The sequence below is a fragment of the Drosophila ananassae genome, chromosome 3L, assembly GCF_017639315.1.
Source record: "Drosophila ananassae strain 14024-0371.13 chromosome 3L, ASM1763931v2, whole genome shotgun sequence".
In the NCBI taxonomy this organism is placed as follows: Eukaryota; Metazoa; Arthropoda; class Insecta; order Diptera; family Drosophilidae; genus Drosophila; species Drosophila ananassae.
The window spans coordinates 25,342,426-25,363,854 of NC_057929.1; the positions used below are offsets into that span (position 1 = coordinate 25,342,426).

At 42.7% G+C, this 21,429-nt stretch overlaps 1 protein-coding gene across 7 annotated transcripts in view; it reads right to left on the reverse strand.

The window, feature by feature from the left end:
- LOC26514435 (Down syndrome cell adhesion molecule-like protein Dscam2) overlaps nucleotides 1-21,429 on the reverse strand; it is a 1,172,063-nt gene that overhangs the window by 792,882 nt on the left and 357,752 nt on the right. For all 7 annotated transcript variants that reach the window (XM_044715439.1, XM_044715441.1, XM_044715442.1 and 4 more), the window contains exon 9: nucleotides 10,122-10,258. In XM_044715439.1, the coding sequence (XP_044571374.1) occupies nucleotides 10,122-10,258 (137 nt within the window). The remainder of the gene's footprint in view (nucleotides 1-10,121; nucleotides 10,259-21,429) is intronic.

A 21,429-nucleotide genomic window follows, 5' to 3' on the forward strand; every position in this document is an offset into this window, starting at 1 on the left:
AAGGGCCGACTACGGTGTGGGTGCAGTGCTGACGCAGGACACTGATGAGGGCGAGCGAGCGGTCGCTTACGCCAGCCGAACGCTAATAGGCGCGGAGAAAAATTACTCGGCGACTGAGAAAGAGTGCCTAGCTATATTATTGCTTAGCCTAGCTATATTATGGCAATTCTGCAGATGAGGCCATACCTGGAGGGGTACCAGTTCGACGTGATCACGGATCACATGGCGCTGAAATGGTTGAACAATATAGAAAGCCGACTTGGAAGGATCGCGAGATGGTCTTCGAGTTGCAACACTACGATAACGTTATCAGCTACAGAAAAGGCAAGCTGAACGTAGACGCGGATGCACTTTCCCGCCAGCCGATAGTAGAGAAGCTGACGAGTGCCACAGCAATAGAAGACACGGAATGCATTTGGATAGGCTCACTGAAAAAGAAGATGAAGGAAAACCCACAGAAATATCCGAAATACGTTGAAGAGGCAGGCCTGATTTACCGAGATGTTCCACATAAAGCCGGAAGCGTGTGTGCCGATGGACATGAGGCAACAGGTGCTGAAGGAGAACCACGACGCACCGACAGCGGTACATCTAGGCGGAAGGAAAACAATCGCGAAAGTAGCAGCAAGGTACTTCTGGCCAAGGATGCAAAGGGATGTAAGGAATTATGTTAGGAAATGCGAGACATGCATGCGATATAAACCAAGCCAGTTGCAGGCCGCAGGGAAAATGGTGACACAGATCCCAGAGGAGCCGTGGGCGACGGTATGTGCGGACTTCGTGGGACCGTTGCCGAGGTCCAAGCATGGAAACACCATGCCATTAGTGATGATCGATCGGTTTTCAAAATGGACAGAAATGGTCCTAATGAGGAACGCCACAACGGAGACGCTGCAGAAGGCAGTCCGCGAAAGGATCATCGCTAGATACGGGGTGCCAAAGGTGATGGTGACAGACAATGGTGTCCAGTTCACCAGTAGGAGCTTCAAAAAATTTCTCGAGGAGCTCGGAGTTTGTCATCCGTTTACCGCACCGTACACGACGCAGGAAAGCCCTACGGAAAGGGCAACAGGACGGTTAAGACGATGATCGCCCAGTTTGCAGGCAAGGACCAAAGGACATGGGACGAGCCCTGGCCAGAATTAATGCTGGCGGTTAACTCGAGCGTGTCAGACTCTACTGGATACTCACCATGCTTCATCTCCCAAGGCATAGAGCCAAGGATGCCGAAAGCGATATTCGACAAAGGGGCATTGGGGACAGGAGAAGCACAAGCCACCCCCTCAGAAAATGCAGCAAAATTACAGGAAGTGTTCGAGCTGGTGCGAAGAAACATGGACCGCGCGGCGCAGGAGCAAGCTCGGCACTACAATCTGAGGAGGCGGGAGTGGAGCCCGAAGACACGGTGTGGGCAAAGGAGCACCAGTTGTCAAAAGCAATCGAAGGTTTCGCGGTGAAACTAGCGCCGAGATACGACGGGCCGTACAGAGTGGTAAATTTCATTTCGCCCGTGATCGCCATGCTACGTCATGTTGGCACGAAGAAAGAGAAGAAAGCACACGTAAGTGAGCTAAAAGCCCAAGTGGAGGAGTCGGCACCGCAGGCGTAGGGCACAAAAAGCAGGATAATAAAAAAAAAACACGAAAAATCACTACATTAGAAAAAACATATGAAAAAAAAAAATATATCAAAAAAAACCTATATATATATTAGAACAATGGAAAAAATATATATATGAGAAAAAAAAATGAAAAAAAAACATAATATGAAAAGAAATGGAAAAAATACATAACATTAAAAAAAAGGAAAAAAAATGAAAATACATAAAATATGAAATAAATAGGAATATATAAAACAATTGGAAAAAAAAGAGAAGCATATTCCTTTAATATGCACAAAAAACAAAATAATATATATGCACAAACAAAAAAGGTATATACAACGGCAGAAACAGAAATGGCAGGGGAACGACCCTAACAACACCCGAAGAAGGGGGGAGGTGGATAAGGGTATCCACACACAAAAAAACAAGCAAGTCAACACGGCAGCATCGGATGGGCCAGCGCTGATGTATTTAGAAAGAACGGAAAAGAAGCAATGCGTCGAGCACGGACGGCATGCGGGGGCAGCAGCGGGGGCAAGAGGAACCAGCACGGCATCGCGCACGAAAGAAGGAGAAGGAGGAATCACAGTGGAACGTAACGTTCCCGGGCGAAAGAAATAAAGAAAGCCCGCCGATAGAAATGCGGCGGGAATTGGAGAAAGTTAACGGATAGAGTAGAGGAGCGAAGGATTAACAGTAGGAAGCGAGATTTGCAAGGATTAACGGGCGCCTCTGGCACTATATAAGCAGGGCCCCGGGAGCAAATCGGGACCGAGTCTTCTAGGGAAGCTGGAAGAGTTGAGTGAAAGACCCCGGAAAAGGTTTCTTGGAGAAATTAGGAGTATATGCTGAAAGACCCCCCGAGGGTAAGTCCGACAGTCTCAAGTGCGGGATTTAAAGCGAGTGCGAAGGATCTGCGATCAGTAGCTAAAGGACCCCCTGTGGGTAAGTCCGGCGGCGGTACGCCAGTCAGTCAAACAGTAGAAGTCAGGAGCAAGTGGGAACAGGATCAAGGATCCGCGGCGGAACCGAAGCCCAAGGGTAAATCGAGTCGGGTTAGGTAATTCCCGGACACGACAGGTATCCTGGTGATAACGACGGATCGGCCTGGCGTACGCCTTGTCGGTCCCTGACCAATGAGACCAGGTGTGATCCTGTGAAGCAAGGGATAGCCAGCTCGGGAACTCAAGCCCTACAGTGAAACCAAGCAGGGACACCCCGGGAAGGTCATTAGAATCCTGATCCAGGCGCTGGGGCGTATGTACAGCGTATCACCTGGAGTTAAAGGAGACGCGACGCCAAAACGTCTGGCGTGCCAAAGATCCTGCGGAGCGTATGCACGCAGGTGTTTGGAGGCGAGTGACGAACGCGATCAGGGGTGTGTCCTGCGGGGTAGGTAGGCCCTTCGCGCCCTGATCCGGCCGCTAAGCAGCGAGAAGCATATCCTGCCCGGCGTATGCCTGGGAGGTGAGCCAATCGGTCTGTTAACACGGATTAGGTGCCGTCTACGACGAAAGGGCATTCTCGGTGAGCCAAAGATTCCGAAGGTCCACGGCACCCGCAAAGGAGAAGCAGCGACGGAAGAGCAGCAACAGAAGCGGCGACGACGAGGGAGCAGCAGCGATGACGAGCGAGCAGCGGCAGTAGAAGAGCAGCGAAGAAGAAAACAGCAACAACACAGGCCCCGCAACCAGAGTCCGTGAGTCCAAACAAAGGGAACCGTGAGCCGTTTCGGCGCCAGGCACCAAGACCACACGACCTGCCGGGCGCAAGCTTTGGGAGGGCGTGTGTATTGGCACCAACCCGGAGCGGGGATCGGGGATCGACGGGAGGACGAGCGGTCGGTCGGCTGAGCCAAGCGGCCGGTGAGATTCACCCTTTTTGTAAACTTAACATAATAAAGGGGATTTGTATTAAACGGAAAAAACCGTGTTATTTCTGGGTTCTTCGATTGCAGTCGTCGCATGCAGACGTGTTTTTTATTGTGCTCCGGGAAAAAAAAATTCAATAAAATCATAAAAGTGCAGTGACTGCTCTAAGAAATCTACAATAACGCGAAAAGACGCTTTTTGCGATGAAATCGCTAATGTTTATATTGATTAATTAATTAATTAATTAATATAAAACACAACACTTAAAACTCAAACTAAATCAACCTCGACTGCAATGAGTTCAAACGACGTTCGCACACAACGTCAACGTGAGCTAGACGAGAGACGGCTCTCAGTACAAAGAAACAACGCGTACTTTTCTTTTAAAGCAACCGAAAACCATGCAAGCTCCGATCAAGCTCGGTCAATTACCCCCAACTTGACCGAATTCTTAAACGTAGAGAGCGAGAGAGCGCGTTCCTGCTCCCCCTCGATACCATCGATGTCTCTGCAGCCAAAGAGTGCAGTAACTAGCACCTCAATTTCTTTGACAACGTCAACAGTAACAACAACAACAACCGCAACTGTATCGACAGCGCGTTTAACGACGTCATCAGCTAGCAGCGCAAATAGTAATACGTCCGCGCTGCCCGAAAACCAAAACAAAAACAAAAACAATGACTATATTAAGCCGGCTGTGCAGACTGGCATGGATCGCTACATCCAAATCAAAAGGAAGCTGAGCCCCCTGAATCCCAAACGCAAAATAACCCGTGGCAATGCTAGCCTAGTAGCAAAAGAAACGCCCATTAACTCAAACCGATTTAAAATCTTGGCAGACGCCGATGAGGCTGAGGCGGTCGAATCCACTGAAATTGGGAAAAGGAAGCCAAAACCTCCGCCTATCTATATACGCGAAAAAAGTTCCAATGTTCTTGTCAATAAAATTATTGAGCTTATTGGTAAGGATAACTTCCACATAATACCCCTTGTAAAGGGCAACATTCAAGAAACAAAAGTTCAAATGAAGTCTGAAGATAACTATAGAGTATTATCAAAATATCTTACCGAGAATAAAAAGAACTTTTACACGTACCAGCTAAAAAGCAGCAAGGGCCTGCAAGTCGTACTTAAGGGCATAGAGCCCGAAGTAACGCCTGCAGAGATAAAAAAGGCGCTACAGGAGAAGGGTTTTAGCGCCAAGACAGTCTTTAATATCCTTAACAGGGATAGAAAGCCGCAGCCACTCTTTAAGGTTGAGCTTGAACCAGAAACCAAGCTCCTGAAGAAATACGAAGTGCACCCAATATACAATCTTCAGTACCTGCTGCACCGCAGAATTACAGTTGAGGAACCGCACAAACGCAATGGCCCGGTACAATGTGCGAACTGCCAGGAATATGGCCATACAAGGTCATACTGTAAACTGCGCCCGGTGTGTGTAGTTTGCGGAGAACTTCATGACTCCGCACACTGCCCAGCGAGCAAAGATGACAGCAACTCGAAAAAGTGCGGCAACTGCGGTGGCAATCACACTGCTAATTATAGAGGATGCCCAGTCTATAAGGAGCTGAAAAGTCGCATCCACCAGAAAGGAATAGCTGCCCGCACCCAAAATGGACAGTTCACGGCGTCCAGATCAAACCCTGAAGTCTTCTTCTCGACTGCAGCCAGATCCTCACTAGGACCCATTAACGTTGACAAAAATGTGACATACGCAAGCGCAGTCTATAAGGAGCTGAAAAGTCGCATCCACCAGAAAGGAATAGCTGCCCGCACCCAAAATGGACAGTTCACGGCGTCCAGATCAAACCCTGAAGTCTTCTTCTCGACTGCAGCCAGATCCTCACTAGGACCCATTAACGTTGACAAAAATGTGACATACGCAAGCGCCTTAAAATCAGGACCGGCGACACCTGCCTCAAGAAGCTCATTTCTGCAATCAGCATATCAAGAACATCAACCAACAGAGCAGCCAAAAAGCAACTTTGAAGCTATGATATGCAGCCTACAACAAAGCCTGACGGAATTTATGTCGTTTATGCGCACAACTATGCAAGATTTAATGCGAAACCAAAATCTATTGATTCAAATGCTGGTTTCACAACAATCCAAATAATGGCTTTCCTACGGATATCTACGTGGAACGCTAACGGCGTTTCGCAACATAAACTTGAGTTAGCTCAATTCCTACTCGACAATCACATCGATGTAATGCTGCTTTCGGAAACACACCTCACAAACAAATACAATTTTCAACTACGAGGATATTCATTCTACGGAACAAATCATCCAGATGGTAAAGCACATGGTGGGACTGGAATTCTAATCAGAAGCCGCATAAAGCACCATTATCAAAACAAATTTGCTAAAAACTACCTACAGGCCACATCTATAAATATACAACTAAATACTGGCAACCAACTTACACTAGCCGCCGTATACTGCCCCCCTCGCTTCAATATAGCTGAAGATGAGTTTATGCAGTTTTTCAACACACTTGGAGACCACTTCATAGCAGCAGGAGACTACAATGCCAAGCACACACACTGGGGATCCCGTCTCGTGACTCCAAAAGGGAAGCAGCTCTATAATGCAATTATCAAAGCCAAGAACAAGCTCGACTGTGTTTCTTCTGGCACACCAACATACTGGCCGGCAGACCCAAGGAAACTACCAGATTTAATAGACTTTGCGATTACCAAAAACATCCCTAAAAATCTGATAAGCGCCAATTGCCTATCGGATCTTTCATCTGATCACTCGCCTGTCCTGTTCATTCTACTGCGACATCCAGGAACATTGGAACAACCATTAAAATTGACCTCACAGAAAACCAATTGGGTTAAGTACAGAAAATATATCAGCTCACACATTGAGCTAAGTCCTCATCTCCACGATGAAGCCAACGTAGACAGCTTTGTTAATTCACTTGAGTCTGTACTCGTCTCTGCAGCTCGAGCCTCAACACCGCAAACTATAAATACACAAAGTAATAAAAAGACAAATCTACAAATCGAACAGCTCGTCCTCGAAAAGCGGCGTTCACGTCGAGAGTGGCAATTCCACAGATCGCCATCTACTAAGCAAAGCTTTAGACATGCCTCACGTCAACTTACTAAAGCCCTACAGCAAGAAGAAGCTTATGTCCACCGCCGCTATATAGAGCAATTGTCAACTTCTAGTACAAAACACTCACTATGGAGAGCTCACCCAACTCTAAGCTCACCGAAAGAAACAGTGATGCCTATTAGAAATCCCACAGGCGGCTGGGCGCGCAGCGATGCAGACAGAGCCAGCACGTTTGCCAATCACCTCAAAAATATCTTCCAACCAAATCCGGCCACTAGTGCCTTTACTCTGCCGACTTTACCATATGAGCCTCAGCTTCAACATGAACCAATCGAGTTTCGCCCAAACGAAATCGCTAATATCATCAAAAACCAACTAAATCCGAAAAAATCACCAGGCTGCGACCTCATAACTCCCAAAATGATCATTGAGCTTCCATATTGCGCCGTCTGCACTATCACCCAGCTCTTCAATGCCATCGCAAAACTTGGCCACTTTCCAGCGAGATGGAAAAAGTCAATTATAATAATGATAGCAAAGCCGGGAAAAGACCACACAATTCCCACGTCGTATAGACCTATAAGCCTACTTTCATGCTTATCTAAACTCTTTGAGAAATGCATTCTGACTCGAATAAACACATACCTAAGGATCCAGGAAGGAATCCCGTCACATCAGTTTGGGTTTCGTGAAAAGCACGGTACAATTGAGCAGGTCAACCGGATAACAGCAGAAATTCGGAATGCATTCGAAAAACGCGAGTACTGTACCGCAATATTTCTAGATGTCTCTCAAGCATTTGATAGAGTCTGGCTAGAAGGTCTAATGTACAAAATCAAGACAATGCTCCCTTGTAATACCCACAAGCTTTTAGAGTCTTACCTCTACGACAGAAAATTTGCTGTGAGGTGCAACACTGATATATCTGACGAATTCACTGTTGGAGCTGGAGTTCCTCAAGGAAGCGTACTCGGACCAACATTATATGTTCTCTACACAGCAGACATCCCGACAAGCACACGATTAACAACATCTACGTTTGCTGATGATACAGCTATTCTTAGCCGCTCAAAATGCCCGATGCAAGCAACTGCGCAGCTAGCTCTTCATCTGGTGGATGTTGAAAAATGGCTATCAGACTGGCGAATTAAAGTAAACGAACAAAAATGCAAGCACGTTACGTTCACCTTGAATAGGCAAAACTGCCCGCCCCTTACGCTAAACAACACCCTACTCCCGCAAGCAAACGAGGTAACATATCTAGGAGTACACCTCGATAGAAGACTCACATGGCGTCGGCACATAGAAGCTAAAAGAACCCACCTAAAGCTAAAAGCCAGCAGCCTTCATTGGCTTATCAACGCTCGGTCTCCCCTTTGCCTTGAATATAAAGTCCTGTTGTATAACTCGGTACTTAAACCTATATGGATGTACGGCTCCCAGTTATGGGGGAATGCCAGCAATAGCAATATTGACATAGTCCAGCGAGCTCAGTCGAAGATCTTGAGAACAATCACCGGGGCACCTTGGTACGTTCGCAACGAAAACATACATCGCGACTTAAACATTCTTCCAGTCAAAGATGTGATCGCAGAACAGAAGGAAAAGTACTTTAGCAAGCTATTGTCGCACCCTAACCACCTGGCGAGAGGTCTAACAAGGTTGAGTAACCAATCACGACTTCGTCGGAATGACCTACCCACCCAGCGACCGTCTTGAGGAACGTGCAACCAGAATGCAGTCTTAGTCTACTGTTAGTTAAATGTTAATGTTAAGATTTGAAAACTTATTGTTAGTCTCAAAATTAAGAGAAGATCCAATAAATAAAAGCAAAGTTTAAAAAAAAAAAAAAAAAAAAAATTTCTGGGCTCGGGCAATTACGTCGAATCTATAAATTCGGTGGAACGTACCTCAAACTCTGTGAGCTCGTCGCGGCATTTTTTGCGAACAAACAATAGCAAAAACAGTTCGTTACAGCAGCTATAGAATAAAATCGGACGATCCTTATGAAATTTTGTACATAAGATGCTTTCCAATTATTACATGCCTGGAAAGTCTCAACCCTCTAGCTTAAAAAACACCAAAGATATGGCCGCCGGAAGACAAAAGAAGGATGTGTTGAAAGTTTTAACACGATAGCTTTAAAACTGAGAGACTAGTTTGCTTAAATACAGACAGACGGACATGCTCATATCGACTCAGGAAATAATCCGGAAATAATCAGGAAGAATATATATACTTTATAGGGTCGGAGATGTCTCCTTTACTGTGTTGCACACTTTTGACCATAATTATAATACACTCTGCAAGGGTATATTAAAAACCGAAGGTTTAAAGTTAGCTAATACGAGATTTTATAATATGGCAGTGCGCACAAAAAAAACAAGTCCATCCGCTTTAAGATAAAAAAAGGAAGTTGATGGTGCGATCTTAAACAGATTTGACATCTAACATAGTCGAATTTGGTCTAGTCTATTTTAATATTTAATATTAGTTATTTAAAAATGTTTTAATTAGTTAAATTAAATAAATTTTAGTTTTTATTTCGATAAGATCCAAAAACTAAAATAATTAATTAATTTAATAAATATTACTTTTGATATACAATTTTTATTTTAAAGTAATACAGCAAGTTAATATAAATTTCTTATTTTAATATAATTAAAAATAATTTATTAATTTAAAGACGCGAAAATAATGAATTATTTAATTGATAGTCTTAATAGATAGATAATTGATAGGCAGCGCGATACTTGGCGTTCCGATAAACACACTTCTCCAAAAAATGCATATACGTGCAAGTATTTATATGTACACCAAATAATTTATGCACAATATATGTAAAGTAATTTTTACGATCACGGAAACAAGAACAAAATGTACATATCACTAAAATTTTAAAAACTACGACAAACAAGAACGGAAAGCTAACTACGCCTAACTTGAAATTTGGCGTATCGTATTATTTTTCCCAAAGAGGAATCCATTGAAACTCCCATCCTACTAACTTAAAAAACAACGAAGTTATGGTATTTCCGATCATTCAGTTATATGGCAGCTATAGGATATAGTCGACCGATCCCGCCCATTCCGACTTATATACTGCCTGCAAACAAAAGAAGGATGTGTGCAAAGTTTCAACTCGATAGCTTTAAAACTGAGAGACTAGTTTGCGTACCGACCGACGGACATGCTTACATCGACTCAGGAGGTGATCCTGATCAAGAATATATATACCTTATAGGGTCGGAGATGTCTCCTTCACTGCGTTGTACACTTTTGACCAAAATTATAATATCCTCTGCAAGGGTATAATTATAATTTTCCATTATTTTATTTTATATTAAATTATTATTAATTTTTTTTTAAATTTATATTATTTATGGTCCCTGAGCAAAAGTCTTATAAACTAAACTCCGTAAAACTTATTCAAATCTGTTATTATTTTCTTCAATAAAAGAAAAATTGACTGGCTGCATCCTCCTGGCGCTGTGCCATCAAAGAGAAGCATCATCGGCCGTTATTTTATTTATTACAGATAAAACATCAAATTATTTTACACGTATTAAACTCACGTTTGGCAATGGGTATCCATCCAAAAACCAAATTATAGTAGGAGTTGGGTTTCCACTGCAGCTGCATTTTAATGAAATGAAAGGGCCAGGCTGTAAAGTTTGCTCAATGAACTTGTAATTCAATTGGGGGAAGACTTCTAAAAAATAATGGCATATAAAGTAAATATATTATTTTATTAGAGAATTAGAAATCAAATTAAGACAATATGCAACTTTATTTTTTTCAAAACGTTTTGTTTTTATAAAAATTGTATATTATTATACTAGGTATTCATAGATTACACAGTGTAACAGTGATTTCGAACTTTTGAAGTGACGTAGTAGGAATTGTTTATTAGGTCGAGTATATCACAAAACCATGTTTGAAATATTTGTAACACCCTCAAAATCTTGATTTATGGTTAAAAAACCGTTTTTCGGGACTTCTTTGCGATTTCAAAATTTTCGGTGTTTTTCAATAGTTAAATGTTGTAGCTTTTGAAAAAAAAATATATCTTCGATTTTGTTAAACAAAAAGGACAAAATTTTTACACCTGAAACTGAAGTTTTCGACTTTTATTCGTGTTTTTCGGATTTTAATGCCAGTTTTTCGGTACAACTTACAAAAATTCTGTCCTTTTTGCCACATATCAATGTTGTCTCATTAATTCTGAATAAAACGAGACAAATTTCATTAAAAAAAAATAAAAATTGTTGAAGTTATAATGCCTTTCCCAAAAAAAGTCAATATGAAATTTTTAAAGGAAGTATGGAAAAACACTAACTTTATATAAGCAAAAGATTCTCGACCAAGGTGTTACCTTTTGTGTTAGGGAGGAAAAAAAGGGAAAGGAAAAAGGGCCTTTTTACAACAGGTGGCCCATAACCTGTTCGCAGGACCCATTGCGAACCCATACAGTGTTCGCAAAATTCAATTAAAAATCACAATTAAATAATTGCCGAGTCATAAACTTATGTATGTATGTGTAAACACATTTGAAAATAGAAGAAAACGTATCACAATAAGCACCAAAGAGAAGAACAAAAATGAATAAGAAGAATAAGTTCTAGAATATTTCACCTTTTGTGGTGAAAAATATTCCGTATGGAAATTTTGTGTAAAAGCACTTTTAGCTAATAATTATTTTTTATTTGATATTGAAAAGAGAAAACCACAAGAAGTAAATGAGATCAGGGCAAAGGCAGCAGGTCAGCAAAAAGCGTCTTAATAGAATTCTCAAGCGACTCTTTTCTATCATTTGCTGATAATAATTCGACTGCTAAAGAAATTTTTGAAAAATTATATTCGATTTATGAACGAAAAAGTTTGGCTAAATCTCTGTGCAGAAACAATTATTGACATTTAAATTAAATGGTGGCACTCGTCTCATTATTCATTTGAATAAATTTGACGAATTAATCTGCAAATTAATGGCATCGGGAGCAAAAATAGAGGAGGTGGAGCTCGCCTTCTTCTAACATTACCTTCAGATTATGATAGAGTTGTGACAGCGATAGAAACTTTATCTGCCGAACATGTTTCTATTTCTTTTGTCAAAAACCGCTTACTTGACCATGAAACTAAAATAAAAAATTTGAGCAAGGAAACAAGCAATAAAATACTTCAAGCGATATCTTTTAATAACAACAAACAAACAGCATTGCATCTGAAATCAAAATTTAATGCAAAATCCATGAAGAACTTTAAATTCATTTCTGCATGTAGTCGGTCTAGCTGATCCAACGTTGACTCCAACTGCCCTTCTGTTGTCTTTATCTTTTCCTGTGACGGCCACTGGTGAACGTAACTTCCTGACATATTTACTGTTCCTGATGAGTTAAATTGCGCTCGTCCCAATAATGTGATGGTCGGGCTTTGGATCACACAATCTTGCCTGATTGTCAGTTTGCCTACGCCGTCGCTGATGATTTGATCCGTTTCGGCCGAGCATACATATGCCATTGTTATTGGCTACGTTGTCCCAAAGATCCATGCATTCTGTTCTGTCAATTGAACTCAATAACTGGTCCCTTTGATTGGCTCTGGCTTACATTCCTTTGACCGATGTCTTGATAGTGCTGCCATTTACACGGGAGTTGATAGGCGTCGGGGCCAAAGAGCGTCTGCTTAAACTCGCATACCTTATTGCCGTTCGTTCTGCTGATACACTGCTGAAGGTGTTCTTGATTGATCGCGAAGTGGTGTTTCCGATGGTCATCTATTGCTAGATATCTTGTTTCCGTCTTGGTTATCACCAGGCCTTCACTCGTTATTTGTGGAATTGGCTCCATCCGATACACCGTGAATTCTTCTTCTTCGACTAATGGAATGCTTGTATGGAACATCAATAAGTCCTCGGTTTCTTACTAGAGTGGTCGCCAACCGATATAAGTCTCGTGCTGTCTCACTGGTGATGGGTAGTCGTCTTCCCGGTGGAAGGTGTATTTGTATTTTTGTGATCACCTGTTTTACTCGTTCCACCGACACCAATGCAGGGCTTAATTTTCCTTCGTGTGCCCCGATTAGCACATTCAATACGGCATCCTGGACTTGACGAATGTGGCTTGCTATGACGACCAACTCTGAAACTGCATGTGGAAGATACCGATCAGACGCATAGTTTCCTACCCTGATTCTGGCCAAACTTGCTTCTAAGTCCTGCATCCTCTTTTGAGTTTCGCTCGTTGACCTCCTCATGATGTTGATAGTGGTATCCAGGCTTTTAGTTCTCCACTAAGCGTGGTAAGGTTTGTTTCATTAAGGGGGCTACCCGTGCAAATATTGCAAGCATCGCGTGGCCAGGTATGGGGCTGTTGCCGTGCCATAGGTGACAGTGTTTAGTTGATAAAATTTTAATGATTCCATTGGCTTCCGTCTCCATAATATAATTTGAATCTTGCTGTCATCTGGATGTACCATAATTTGTCGGTACATTTTCTCTACATCTGATGTGAAAACATATTGGTACGATCGGAATCGTAAAAGAATGGATAGCAATTCACTTTGCACTGTTGGCCCAATCCGTAAAAGATTATTTAAAATCTTTCCGCTTGTGGTCGTTGCTGATGCGTCGAATACAACCCGAAGTTTGGTGGTACTACTATTAGGTTTTAGCACATAATGATGTGGAATGACATAATGGTTTGATGTTTATTGTTTGGTTGTTAGTCTAGTCATATGCCCTAATTCCTCGTATTGATCCATGAATTGTACATATTGTTTCCGGAGATCAGGATCCCGTTGAAGTATTTTTTCCAATGCGTAGAAACGCCGATATGCCATCGGAAGGGAACTTCCCAGTGTTTTTTGATCTTCCTTAAATGGAAGCCGCACACTTAATCTTTTATCTGCCCCCTTTTTTATATTTTCCATGAAATGCTGTTCACATAACTTCTCGTCTATGGTAAGGGCTCTTTGGGTTTCTTCGAGGGTGTCTATTCTTGGCTCTCGATTCTTGGTTCTTCGATGGCTGATATGGCACTGCTCATGGGTGGATTGGTTTGTACCATAGCGCTGGTTTATGCTGGTCCGGATATAATCCATCGTAACGGGGTTCGTTGAAGTAGTGGCTGTCCTTGCCCTAGGTTGTGGGAATCGATGAGTTGTGGGAGATATTCTGCCCCGCGCAGCAAATCAATACCTTGTGGCTGATTGAAGGTGGGATCTGCCAGACGAAGTTCTGGTGGAATATTTTTAGGGCGCAGAATTGGCTCAGATAGTTGATTCATCATGACTTCTGGTAGTATATACGCCACTACTTGTGTTTTGAAATTAGTGGTTAATGAAAACATATTTAACACTACTCGGGAGTTCGCTCGTTTTGTGCCTCCTATGCCCTTTATGGTAATGTCGGTTGGTGCTGATTGAACTCCGAGTTTATCTGCCAGTTCCTGAGAGATTAAATTCACTTGTGATCCGGAATCGAATACCGCGCGGCATTTGTGTCTTGCTTCGGTCTTGAGTGTTGGATGGTTGAGGATGCGCTTGTTCGCGTAGATGTATGATGCAGCATTGTGTGTGATTCCCTTTGTACACATGACATGAGAACCTAAATTTGCATGAGTTGCTTGTATGGTATAAGGATAAACAGTTTGGGCAGTCATTCATCCTTGTTGTTTTTTGTGTCCTTTTACTTTGAGTCATGTCTAAAAATTTTGGGCATGTTTGAAGTCGATGATTGCCATGGGTGCATATGACACATTTTTTAACCAGTGCTTGAGTTGATGAGCGAAAACCATTATTGGCCGTTGTCTTTGGTAGCATAACTTGGCTGGTCGCTTGTCGCTCTAGGTAGTCAAGCAAGGGTGTGGGAATCCAATTTCTCTTCAAGAATGTGTATCAGGATAGGATCCCAACCTAATGTTGGTACATTCAGAGCGTGAAGGGCGGTGATTGTTGTAAGCACTGCATCAAGCAAGCTACGTAGCTGATCTGCTAATCCATTTGTTTTCGCATGAGCAAACAAGGTTGCCAGTGTCGATTTTATGAGGATTCTTTCATTCTGATACCGTGACTTTAGTCGCTTCCAGGTATATTGATAGCTGGCGTGTCCTCCAAATTTTGTGGAGATTAAATTCTTGGCCTCTCCAATCACATGGTTCTCCAAATACAGGAATTTTACCGCATCGCTGTACTCTTGATTGTGAACCAATTCTGTAAAGATGTCGCAGAACCGGGGCCACTTTAAATAATCCCCGTCAAATTTTGGAATGTCGACTGGTATTACAAATGGAGAAGCTAGTGCGGATTTTTGTGTTGATGCTCAAGTTGATTGTGATTCTTCGCCCAGAAACGAAAAGTATTCTGCTCGTACCACCTGAAATCTGTCATCGGTATGTCCATCATTTTTTTAGGTGGGTTCAAGATCGATGAGATCATGGTATCCCGTGACGATTTCCTTCCATAGCTCCTTCATGTGTACCTCGGTGCGGTTGCACAAAAAGTCTTCCATGTCGTCCAACCGTCCTTCATGTCTTCGTTTTAGTGATGTTAAATGGGGGTCTTCCTCCTCGTTTCCTCGTGCTTGTGCCTTTGGCTCTAGATTTTCTCCTGTTTTCCGGGGCCTTTGTGATGGGCCTGACCGTGATGGGATTCCATCGGAATATATGGCATCATATTTTTTCACAACTTCTTCTAGCGCTTTGGCCTTTGTGAAATACTCATTCTCAGGACTTAGTGCTAGCTCCTGGAGCTTGGCATCATTTTTTTAAACTGGGTCCATGAGTGAGTGAGCTGTCTGAGTCTCTCCTCGAAGGATCCTCCCTTGAGTTTACGCTCTGCGGAGTCCTTAGTGAAGTTTCTTATTAGCCTTTGGATGGCTATGTTGCTTTCAATTTGCTCATCTATGAGCATTTGGGTTACAGGGTCTGATTCTGATCCCATGGTTGCGGTGTAAGGTTTAAAGATGAACTGCCGTGTGGTTTGTGTTCAGGGTGTGATCCTATAGCACGTCGGAGTCACCAAATGTTCGTCCGTAGAGCGTTATGCAGCCACTACGTCAAACTTGAGGGCTAGAGTTGATGTGGGGTACTTGAAGTCCTGGGCTGGTTCTCCCCAAGTACAGATGGTGTGGTGGTTTGGCTGAGTCCGAATCGGCCGGTCCTACTTGTGGTCCGTTTCACGGGAGCAACACTCGAAGTAGACTAGTATGCCGCGGGTTCTACTTGTGGTCCGTTTACACAGGAGCCACTCGAAGTAGATAGCCGTTTAGAGTCCTAACTTGTGAACCGTTTTACACAGGACCACTCGAAGTAGGTCAGTTTTAAGTGCCGTAGTTCACTCTGATTTCGCAACTGTCTTTATTTCAGAAGAACAAATCTTAGATAAGATGCTATATTATACATCCTTAAATCTAAGAAAGGTCAATGTTATGGACGTGCTAAAACTAATGTTAATGCCAGGGTCACCCACCTCTGAATCTGCTGACTCAGATTGTTTATTCATGTACTGCTTTGCACACGCATTTCGGCTTAGCTGGCTGGTTTTTGCTTGCTTCGGTCAGTCGGTCATTCTTCCAGCTGATAATGCTGATTCTGCTTCCGGCGCCGTCGACTAGTGCCGGGTTAGTAGGTTGGATATTGTTTTATGCTTATCGCTTATTTATTACTGCTTGTATATTGTGACATGCTGATGCATCTTGATTGGGTAGCAGGTCTTGGCGATAGGTGCCAACATGCACCAGTTGCAAGAATATCTAGCTTTCGATTGATTCTTGCCATAGCAAACCAATTCAATTTAAAAGTTCACTTTATGGAAGTTAAGACGGCATTCCTAAATGGTATTTTGAAAGAGGAAATCTTTAGGAAGATTCCGGAGGTATTGCCATGTAAAAATGGTAAAGTATGGAAATTTAATAAGTCAATTTATGGTTTGAAACAAGCGGCGAAATGCTGGTTCGAGACTTTGAAAATGTTTTAAAAAGCATGGGCTTTAGTAATTCAGCAGGGGATAGATGTATCTATCTACGAGACCATGGTGTTGTTTTAAAAAAATATCTATTTGCTTTTATATGTAGATGTTCTGGTAATTGCAACAGAAAGTAATAATATAATGAATTCTCTTAAGATATTCCTAATGAGAAAATTCAGGATGACAGACTTATGTGAAATAGGACACTTTATTGGAATAAAAGTAGAAAGGAAAGATGAATATTTATATCTTAGTCAATCAACATACATTAATAATCATATAAAAAACCTCTTGACGAGGTAAAGTACCTGTGACGAACCTGCATGCGAAACCCAAAATATCTGATATCAATTTTAGTGACGAAAATATGCTATATAGGTGTACAAAATTGCATACAAAAAATATTCTTGTTCGGCACGTGACTGATTTTTTTTTTGTTTTTCTTGCACGTGCCGAACAAGAATATTTTTTATATGCAATTTTGTACACCTATATAGCATATTTTCGTCACTAAAATTGATATCAGATATTTTGGGTTTCGCATGCAGGTTCGTCACCGGTACTTTACCTCGTCAAGAGGTTTTTTTATATGATATCAGTTGTTTTTTTGTATATATTGATCTTCAATTATTTAAAACAGAACGCATAATATATAGAATATATATATATGGAAGTAACCTCTGGACAGGCGATTCACACAGTTAGCAATACTTTAATTGTAAGGATAAACATCAAAACTCTTTTTTTTTTAACTCTATAGATTTTGACATTCAAGAAGGTGGAATAATTAAAAACCTTTCCAAAGACGTAAAGAATTTTTCGATAGCTTCAGTGGCTCTGAAGTTATACGTATTTTTAATTTACAAAGGTTTTGGAATTTGGTTAGTTTAAAAATTTTAATTAAAAATTTGCCAAAAAATGTATTTAAAATCCAAAATTGTTTCGTAGTTGTGGGAAACCAAATTATTTTAACAAATTAACAGAAAGGTTTGCCATTTCCGATCGTTCAGTTATATGACAGGTATAGGATATAGTTGCCCAATTCTTATGAACATAGGATTCGATTGCCCAAAACGGAAACCGTACACAGTCCCATCATTCTAGCTTCAAAAACAACAAGGTTAAGAAAATTATCCTAAAAAAATTTTGCAAATCGGATAAGATTTCCCAAAATGCAATCTGTACTAAGTCCCATCCTTCTAACTTATAAAAAAAAAAAAACAAAGTTATGGCATATCCGCTCAATCATATAACAAACATGTATTATATCTAAAATAAATGCGCAAAGATAAAAAAATAAAAAAAATGGAAATTTCGTTTTTCCAGTTTTTCTAGTTAAACCAATTGTTGAATGTAACAATTTATTTTGGGTGTGCGATATAAAATAATAAATATTAGAAAAGTATTGGCGGAGTTGGTTTGCATGGTTTTTTTTTTAGCTTTTAATTCATGATTTGGCCCAAAACGGTGGTGAGTACATGTTTATCGAGATTATTTTATCTCGTCGCGAAAACGAAAGGAAAAAATTGGTGGCTGTAGAAATAATTAAATTGCGAAAAAAACGACCGAAAACAAAAATGCGTGCACTCTTCGACGTTATAAATTCGGTTATATTCATATTAACAGAACCTTAAGCCTAGCTTATCTAGTGCGGCGAAGCGGGGCGAATTCATGGGAGAGCGCAAGTGAGAGCTTCACTTGCGCTCCCGCTCCGCCCTAAACTAACTTATACTAGACTTCATAAAATTCTACTTATTATCTACATCTAATTATACACCGGCCCCGTTGAAGGCCTTCCTTAGGCTTCAACTATTGGCAGCCTTGCCAGCTTGTGGACTGCTCTCCGAAACAATGCTCCTCTACTCGTCCTGACGTCGGCGACCCTGACCCTTCCGTCCGCGCCGGCGTGAGTCTCGACGACCCTGGCGGTGATCCACTGCTGGGGCGGCTGGTCGTCCTCGGCGACCAGGACCAGATCGCCCTTCCTGGCGTCCTCCTGCTCCCGCTGCCACTGCGACCGCGCCTGTAGGCCCAAGACGTACTCCCGGGACCAACGCTGCCAAAACATTTGCTTGATTGACGAGACAAGCCGCCATCGCCGCAAGCACGTTAGACCCTGCTGGTCCGGGGTCCGCGGTGCTGGTGGGGCGATGAGCGGCCCGCCTGTCAACAGGTGCCCGGGAGTCAGCGCCTCGCCGTCGCTTGGGTCCTGACTGAGGGCGCCCAGGGGCCTCGAGTTCAGGACGGTCTCGACTCCAACGAGGACGGTCTGCAGCTCCTCTGCGGTCAACTTCGCGCTGCCCACCGCTCGTAGGAGTAGGTTCTTTGCAGACTTCACACCTGCCTCCCATAGTCCGCCCATGTGCGGAGCCCGCGGCGGTATGAACGCAAATACGCATCCTTTTTTTGATGCGTATTGTCGCAGCTCGTCCGCTTCGCTCTCGATCTGGTGCCGCAGTGCCGCGAAGTGGCGACTCGCTCCGACGAAGTTCGTCGCGTTGTCGCAGTGCACGGTCTGCGGACATCCTCGGCGCCCAACGAACCTTTGAAAAGCCAATAGAAAGGAATCAGTTGACAGATCGGAAACTACTTCTAAATGTACTGCTTTAGACGAAAAACAAACAAACAGGGCAATGTAGGACTTGTATGGTGGCCTACCACGAATTTTCAAGGTCGTCTCAATAGGGCCACAGAAATCCACGCCACATATGGAAAATGGGCGGAGAGCACGAACTCGATCTAAGGGTAAATCTCCCATGATTTGAGTCATCAGATGAGGCTTGCATTTAAAACAGCGTATGCATGACCGCACTATCTGACTGCAGACTTCCTGCGCGTTTACTATCCAAACGCGCTGTCGCAAGAGACTCACTAGTGCTCGTGGACCCACATGAAAATTCGACTCGTGCAAGTATCGGACGTAGCTCTGAACAAATTGAGAGCGCTTCGTCAACAATACTGGAAACTTGGCATCGTACGAAATAGGAGCATTAGCAAGTCGCCCCCCGACCCGCAACAACGAAAATGTAAGCCCAGCCTGAGAGGTTTCATGAACAAACGGACTTAGCTTCTGTAGGCTTGGGCTAACAACAAGATTTTTTCTAACATTTTTAATTTCCTCTTGATACTCGTGCTCTTGGACTATCTGGACAATTTTATTAAACGCGTCTCGATATTCGACAGGGGAAGGTACATTATCAGAAGGAACTACTAATTTTTTACATTTCTTTATAAAGCGGACCATGTAAACGAACACTCGCAGCAGTTTTAAGTGAGAGGAAAATCCTTCTATCACTTCCAACAAATATGAGGTAGAGACCATTGCAGTCAGTCCGACCACACTCTTCTTTGCTTCCATCTGCAAAATCTCTGGTGACGGATCAAACCGAGGGCTCGTTGGCCACTTATCTTCCGGCTCCGTTAAAAACGATGGACCTGTGAACCAAATTGATTCTATCGTTTCCTTTACGTCTCCACCTCTTGACACAATATCTGCCGGGTTCTGTTTAGTTGGTACATGCCGCCACGTGCTATCCTCTGACCACTCTTGAATCTCAGCAACTCTATTTGATACGAACGTTGACAACGACGATGGATGGGAACGAATCCAATGAAGACAAACTTCCGAATCTGACCAATATACACTTCGTTCGATCGGTGCTTTGATAAGAGGTTTTATTTTGCGACAGAGGTCCGCGAGAAGGTGAGCGGCACATAACTCAAGACGGGGGAGCGTCTTTGTCTTGAGCGGCGCTACTTTCGACTTTGCTGTCAACAATGAGACTTTACTACCTTCTGCAGATTTGCAACGGATATAGACGCAGGCTCCATAGGCTCTCATCGATGCGTCAGAAAAGGCATGAATTTCAATTGGTGACATTGGCTCACTCATCACAAATCTCGGTATTGAGATCTCTTCTAACTGTGACAAGGCAAGCTGAATCTTGTTCCATGCGGTTTCCAAGTGCAGTGGAATGGACTCATCCCAATCTAACTTATTGAGCCAAAGTTCCTGTAACAGGATCTTTCCTTTAATAAGGATCGGGCTTAATAAGCCAAGAGGGTCGAAAAGCTTTGACGTCACCGAAAGAATATTCCGCTTAGTCGCCCTTTGACCCATGACTGACATATCAATTTCGAATTTAAATACATCATCTTTAGGAACCCAAACGATTCCTAATGTTTTTGTCAGCTCTGAGTCCGAAAGTGTTATTGGCTTAACCGTGCTCTCGGATGCAGTAACTTCAGGCGAGTTTGAAAACCACTTGCTCAATTCAAACCCAGCGTTTTGAAGAACCTGAGTTACTTCAGACTTAATTGTCTTTAGCTCCTCCACGCAACCAGCACCCGTTAACATGTCGTCGACGTAAAAGTCAGACCCAATAACTTTAGCAGCTCGAGGGAATGTATTTTTCGCGGATTCACTCAACCTCTTCAAACACCTTATGGCCAGGAATTGGGCTGGTGCAGTGCCATACGTAACGGTGATGAGCTTGCACAACTTCAAGGACTCAGACGGGTCTTTTCTCCACACTATCAACTGGTATCGTCGATCTGCTTTATTTACCATCACTTGACGATACATCTTTTTTATGTCGGCTACCAGAGCGAATTTGTTTAGCCGAAATCTAAGAAGAGTTGAGTAAAGCTCTTCCTGAATTGTTGGACCCACCATCAACAACTCATTTAAACACTTTTGTGTGGATGTCTTGCAGGACGCATCGAAAACGACTCTAAGTTTGGTCGTTGTACTTTGCGGCCGCAAGACACACTGGTGGGGTATGACGTAGTGTGGAGAAGCAAGAACGTCATTGCTTGCAGGGGACATATGGCCTAGGGATTCGTATTCTTCCATAAATTCCAAATACATTTTCTTTAAGTTCGGATCTCGAGATAATCTTCTCTCGAGCGACAGGAATC